A 6,742-nucleotide genomic window follows, 5' to 3' on the forward strand; every position below is an offset into this window, starting at 1 on the left:
ACTAAAAAACAAAAAACACACAAAAAACAAAAAAACACAGCCACCCGTGCCTCTCAGCATCTTTGTTTTCTTGGATCTCTCTATTGTGTAAATCCAACTGTAAGCAGATCTGAAATCGCCCCAAAAGTATCAGGATATCAAAACCCAGAAAGAGACAGGAACCAAAGGCAGCTGGGAGAGATTGTAGCATTGGGGCTGCGCAAGAAGAGACTTGATCCTACTATAAGTCACATCTCCTAGAGCAAATCAACAGCACAATCTAAATAAGGACAAAGAAACAATGGGCTAAAATGCAGCAAGGGCGTTTTAGTTGGACATTACGGAAAACTTCCTGTCAAGAGTTTCAGTCACTGGAACTAAGATTGCTTAGGAGGCTTGGAATCACCGCATTAGCGATTTTAAGAAGCAGTGGAAAACACCTGTCAGGGGGGTCTAGGTAATACTTAGTCCTGCCTTAATGCGGGGCGACTGGAATAAGATCGATCCTCTCAAGGTCCCTTCAGTTCTATGTCAATTTATTCAGCTTGTTTACCATTATGCGCTGCTTTCTCATGTAACGCAGCCATGATACTTTTGGCAGGGAAGGCAGGAGATCAGGGCTGGGAGGATCCCTGCTTCCAGAAGTGGGAATAGGGAATTGTAGAAATAGTGAATTAGGGGAAACAGTTGAACAAGTGACCAGGAACAGATTGTCCATGTCGGAAACCTTATTTAAATCTAAATAGTCAACCTCCTACCTAAACAAAAACAACCACATACCCAACAGTCTCTTAACTGAAAATCTGTACAAATTATTGAGCCAAGGATTTTCCTTTGAAGCAACCTGACAGTCAGCTATAAAAGTGACTCTGTGACCCTTTGTTATTTACATAGCTGTAGGCTTATGCTTATTTAGATACAAGGCAAAGACATAGCTTTGGGATGCCGGGACAGAAAGAAAGAAAAACTGTTTCTTATGAAACAGATTCTAATATGAAGAGCTTCTCTTACTCTCACACAAACACACACACACACAGAGGATAAGATGACCGTTGGCTCACATTCTATATGGGGGAGGAATGACAATCCTCAAGAAAACAGTTTTCAAAAGTCTTGGTAACTCAACTTCTGTCCTGCGAGACTACAATGTATATCAGATTTTAATAGATATCATAATCAGTCTATCGGTATGCTAGAAAAAATCAAGGATATAACATTGCATGTCTCTTAGGGGTAACGTTCACCAGGTAAATGAAGGTGGGATAGTAGATGCGTGTAGGACATATTGGCACCACCATCTTTAATCTAGCTACCAATGGGTGGTAAATAGTTGAAGAGATTACAGATATGAAATGGGAGATTTGCCCTGTCTTCTCAGTGATTACATGTGCGAGCTGCCCATATTGGGGAAACTTAGCCATTCGCATTAGAAATTCTATAACTAACTCCGTTTAGTTTTCATATCAGTTGTCACAGAAGCAACTTTTTTTAATATGTGTATAACAAATTTGTATTTCAAAATTGCTAGCCCCAATCAAGCCTATAATCATGTCCAACGTGTCTTACATCGAGCCATGGTCCATGCTTGAATGGTTTTGAACAGAGGTGTCAGATCCAGATCACGTGAATATACTTTAATGTGGCCCATGTTGTGGGTGGGTGTTCTGCAGGAACCTCATGGTGTGAAGATAACATTTCCAATGTGAACAGAGTGTAAACAGAACCATGTTGGCATCCCTCAAACCTCAACAGGGCGCGAGCAAACAATGTTTTTAGTGTGAAGCTCTTCCCACTGCTTGTGTCGTTATTCTGCTCATAGGACATTACTCTAAAGCAATAAAGAGGAGCACTTAAACATCAGCATTAACCATTCATTAGTGGACATTTTAAGACGATAAATGGAAATGCCCCGCGCCAATCAAGGTGGTGAGAATTGGGGTTGCTGCAGAGAAGGAAGAAAGGAGGAGAGGCGCAGAGAGAAGAAAAAAAGAGGGATGAGGATGAAAATGTAACATGGACGCAGAAAAAGTAATAGCCCTAAAGAGGGCATATTTTCTCAGCAAGTGATGTTGAAATCAATAACTTAAAAATAAATAACTAAACATTTTATACCTGGGCTGTCATAATGTGGCTTAACTCACAATTAACTAAAAAAAATTTATCAGGATTAATCAGTGTGTTTTATCACACTATAACAATGGAATACCAATTGAAACTTGTTAAATAATTTGGATGGTTTCTACATTTTCAAATATATTGATTTAAATTAAACAACCCAGAATAACCGAAGTGGCAGTAAATCACGTTATAATTATGTTATACAAATATTGCATTGTAAATGATAAACAAAAGAAATAATATTTTCGATTCACCTCATACAGTACAAGTGCAATCTCTTATTATGAACTAGACAACTTACAACAATGTACTGATTTTTTTGTCACGTACTGCCAACCAAAAACAAAACCATGTAAAACTCAGAGCATACATCCCTCAAGTCCTACTTCATCTTGTTCAGGACCAAGCACTAAGAGAAAAAACTTTGTTTACATTAGGGAGATATGCTGAAGCCTCTTTTTATTACAATTCACCTGAAAGTGAGAACAGAGGTTGCATGGCACTTTTTAGCCGGCATTTTAAGGTATTTTACATGCCAGATTGTCATGACCCCTTCATGGTCTCGCCCACCAATATCCAAGAGGAACAATGCTCCATGCTGTTGACACTGTATTTAAAAAAATAATGTTATTATTGTGCTGAAGCCTTGGGGGAAAAATAAATTATACGGTCTACTGAACTGTGTTTCCCAATTTGGCCATATGTTTCATGTCTATAGCAGTACCACATGAAACCGCATGTTCATTTTAACAAATGCTTTCACGGAGATATTTGACAAAGGCAAAAAGAAGGTACCAATGTGGAGATTTCAAAAGATTAGCTACACCACTTGACCCAAGTTAAGAATCTAGTCCTTCACAAATCTGATTGGGAGGGGGGTGGAACATCTTTCAAAAGGTTCTTAAGAGCAACACGCTAGAGAGGAAACTAACAGAATCCGACTAGCAAAAAGAAAATCAACCTCTGCTGTTGGCATCTGACTGCAGATGAAAAAATGAACATTGCACGCTTTGGAATTGTTATCGAGCAAGAACCCATCATCAGCAATGGTTGTGATAGCAGCATGGCCAAGGGACAGCAGGAAGGGTGTAGAAGGGAGCCTATTCCCATAAGGGGAAGAAAGTTTCCTATAGATTAACGAGAGCACCTGTACCAATTAGAACACCCTGAAGCCATTAAGCACCTGCAGTACATCACATGAAAACCCCTGGCTTCAGATTCAGACAGTGTGGGAGTAGGAGCAGTGGTTTTTTTTAGAGGGGGGATTTTAAGCCAACCTCACAAAAACATTCTGAGATATTAAATGAGCTCTGCTCTGGGATGTAACTATCAGAAAATGTCACTTCATGAAGATGGATGGAGGTGTCACCTTTGTGAAGCAGCTCCACAGACCACAACTTGAGACTTGCTGCCTTGGTTTTTATACAGTTGTTAGGGGTGGGGAAGTTTGGGTGCAAAATATTTGTCCTTGAAGCCTCAACAATAGTGGGATCCGCTCACCTGAGATTTCTTTTTGTGAATGTGAATATCCCCTCCATCTGAGCGAGTGCACACAGCACAGGTGACCACGTAGTCCAGCTGAAACAGACGACAGAGGTTTCAATTGGTGGTGGAGGTGGGGAAAACAGATGTCCAGAGCTAAGTATCAGTGCACAAAACAGAAAACACTTTATATTCATAGTTTTCATCTTTCTGTCTGGCTTCAAAGAAAAACATTTTTGTGTTCCAATTTCCTTTCTGAACACACTGAAACCACTGCTGTTTTATTCATAGCCAAGACACACTTATTCTGACAATTACTTCAATATCTAACAGCTCTGCAAAGACCCTTACTACAGGGTACAATCAACTCCGGATGTGGGTGTGGGAATCCCTCTAGCACTCTATTCAGATGTAAGGTTAGGGGTTAGCTGGAGGAGTAGGTGTGCCACATGTAGTATTTAGTTTAAGGGTGAAATGGATGAAAATCACCTCCCCAGGCATGGAAAAAATGGAAATGTTAATGAAAAAGGGCAACACCCTGGAAATATCCACAGCCATAAAGTTCCCTGCCATGTAATCTGAGAAAACTTGCAACAAACCTTTCCCAGCTGTGTTGATAATCTCAGAATTCTGATTTGCAGTGAAATGGTTCTATTGTATTCTACATAAAAAATTAATGGTGAAAATCGCTGTCTGAGGAGCAATGTTGGAATTAGTCTTTTGGCAGAGAAAGAAGGAAAATGAACACAACTCAGTACATGTGCCATAAATGAAAGGTCTCCCATTTTGCGATCATAATCAACAAAATATGGTATGGATCTGGAATGACTGTAATAAAAATAATCAGCCTCCCAAAATCTCCAGCATAACCCATGTACTGACTAAACACTCCATGTGTTAATCCAAAAAAACCAAACAACTTATACCATTTTCAGACGTCTCCAATGAGAAATGACTTACTAAACTTTTGCTGCCAGTAGCTGGCAAGTGGCAACTCCATGGCAAGAGCTCAATGGCTACTGGCAAGAGCTCAAAACGGTTTCTTAGTTGCATCTACATTTCAAATCTTAATAAAGATGTTGATTTTTTTTTTTTTAAAAAAAAAAAGTCTTCTTTTATCACTTGGTAAAGCTCACCTATTTTCCCATTTGGTTACAAACCTCAGCACAGATTCACTGAACATTAGTGGATTTATGCTTTTTAGGTCAGAATCATGTAGCCATCGAAATCTAAACAAAACATGACGACTTCATCTGTTCAGTAAGTTCACTCAGAGCCAGAGAGACAAAATGAAGCACGAGTTGTTTTTTTCTTTCCTCTAATTGCTTAAATGCCTCAGACTACATTATAGACCAGACCTGGTTTTGAAACCCCTATAACCATGAGTAGGCTGTGAGCCTAAAGTGAGAATCAGAAGAGAAAGAGGTTCTTGTAACCTTCTGCAGGATGAGGTTCAGATAGACGCTCTCCTCCCAATCGATGTCTGGGTCACCCAGGCCAGGAAGCTTCTTAGAATCCCTACGGTAAACTTCAACTTCAACCTGCTGATAGAAAACAAGACATCCTGATGATATACGAACACCTATTGGCGTGCACACATCTGCATAGTACTTTGAACCTCTGCTTTGAAATTTGCTGCCTTATTTGTCTGCCAGAACCTGGATTTGTTGTCCCTCAGGTCACCAGGCAATGCCAGCTCTTCTTGCAGGCTTTTTCTGGGGTTGCAGGTAAGGGATGAATGTAGAATAGGAAATGTGGGAGAGACAGTAGTAGCCTGCAATAGCAAGGGTCTGGACTAGATGATCCAGGAGATACACCAAAGTGTTATTTTCTAATGCTTTTATAGTTCTTAGAATTTGGAAGGGATTTTAGTTTTGGACATTGATCTCATTTATTTATTGTACGAGTAAAGTTTGTGTGTGCGCCTAGAGCTTTGACTAGTCATATTTTAATCAAACACATAGATACTCACATAAAAGGGATAGGGAATGGCAACACATAAGTGAAATATGTCAGCAGATTAACACATAATGTAATCTAATGGCGGTTGTTTGGAATGATGGGGGCAGCAGAAGGAATCTTAAATGAAACACATCTGATGAGGCAGATAAACCTTCACTCCAATGGATTTGAAAGTGCTTTGTAAGGAATCACTTCACTCACAAGTGAAACACCTTTAGGGTGCACTGTAGCAACTCTATAGCAATTCTGCATACAATGGACAGGAAAAAGAGAGGAATATTGTAGGCATTTGAAATCACCAGGGGAACTTAGGCAGAATAGAATTACACAAACTAGAATTTGGCCAGAACACATCTCTTTATTCATGCAAAAGGTGCTAGGGGATCTTTACTGACCACATTACTTGCAATTAGGTTTTTCATCTCACTCAGAGAGAGAACCTCCAGCACAGCATCACCTATCATCCTCTGGAGCACAGTTTCAGTACCGACTCTGAAAAAAGGTTATCTACTACGTCACTGACATTACTTCCTATACAGTTCCTGGGTTTTCCTTAGAGGTTCCCCTCCAAGCACTGACTCTGCTTACCATTAGGATCTGTCAAGGACACAAGGTAGTCTGAACTCAAACATAAAACAAAACCCACATGAATGAAACTACAGATGATGACAATGAGAACAATGGCCTAGATATGAAGATTAAGTAGTGCACATGTATTTATAAAATGATGACTGTGTTTGGCACAGTACCAATATGTTGAATTTGTAGTGTAGTTGGATCTATCAGATGTTATATATTAAAAAACCATCTGATGGGGAACATAACCAATAGACCTGAATACATACCCCACATCCACAGGCAGGCATCCAAATAAACTGCCCAATTTGTGCTGAACCCACAATACTAGATGCAACAGGCTGTTGACGTACATTGTCCACTTATAACTTTAAGACTGAAAACTCCTAGATTTAGGATTTTACTACCAATTTTTGTTAAATTACATTTTTGAGCAGAGTGTGGGGGGAGAGATAAGGAGGCTATTATACTCTCCAACGTGAGAAGTCTTTTTAGCTGACGTCACAACATTAACATTGTCATAAACAGATAGCTAAGGGTTAATGTTTCTTTTACCTGTAAAGGGTTAACAAAGGGAACCAAACACCTGACCAGAGGACCAATCAGGAAACCGGATTTTTCAAAG

At 39.6% G+C, this 6,742-nt stretch overlaps 1 protein-coding gene across 1 annotated transcript in view; it reads right to left on the reverse strand.

Moving 5' to 3' along the window:
* The window catches only part of KIAA0930 (KIAA0930 ortholog), a 157,688-nt gene that overhangs the window by 40,774 nt on the left and 110,172 nt on the right, over positions 1–6,742 (reverse strand). The window contains 2 exon segments of the mRNA XM_075070445.1: positions 3,598–3,675; positions 5,016–5,120. Of these exon segments, the coding sequence (XP_074926546.1) occupies positions 3,598–3,675; positions 5,016–5,120 (183 nt within the window).

The sequence above is a fragment of the Chelonoidis abingdonii genome, chromosome 1 (genome assembly GCF_003597395.2).
Source record: "Chelonoidis abingdonii isolate Lonesome George chromosome 1, CheloAbing_2.0, whole genome shotgun sequence".
NCBI classification, from domain to species: domain Eukaryota; kingdom Metazoa; phylum Chordata; order Testudines; family Testudinidae; genus Chelonoidis; species Chelonoidis abingdonii.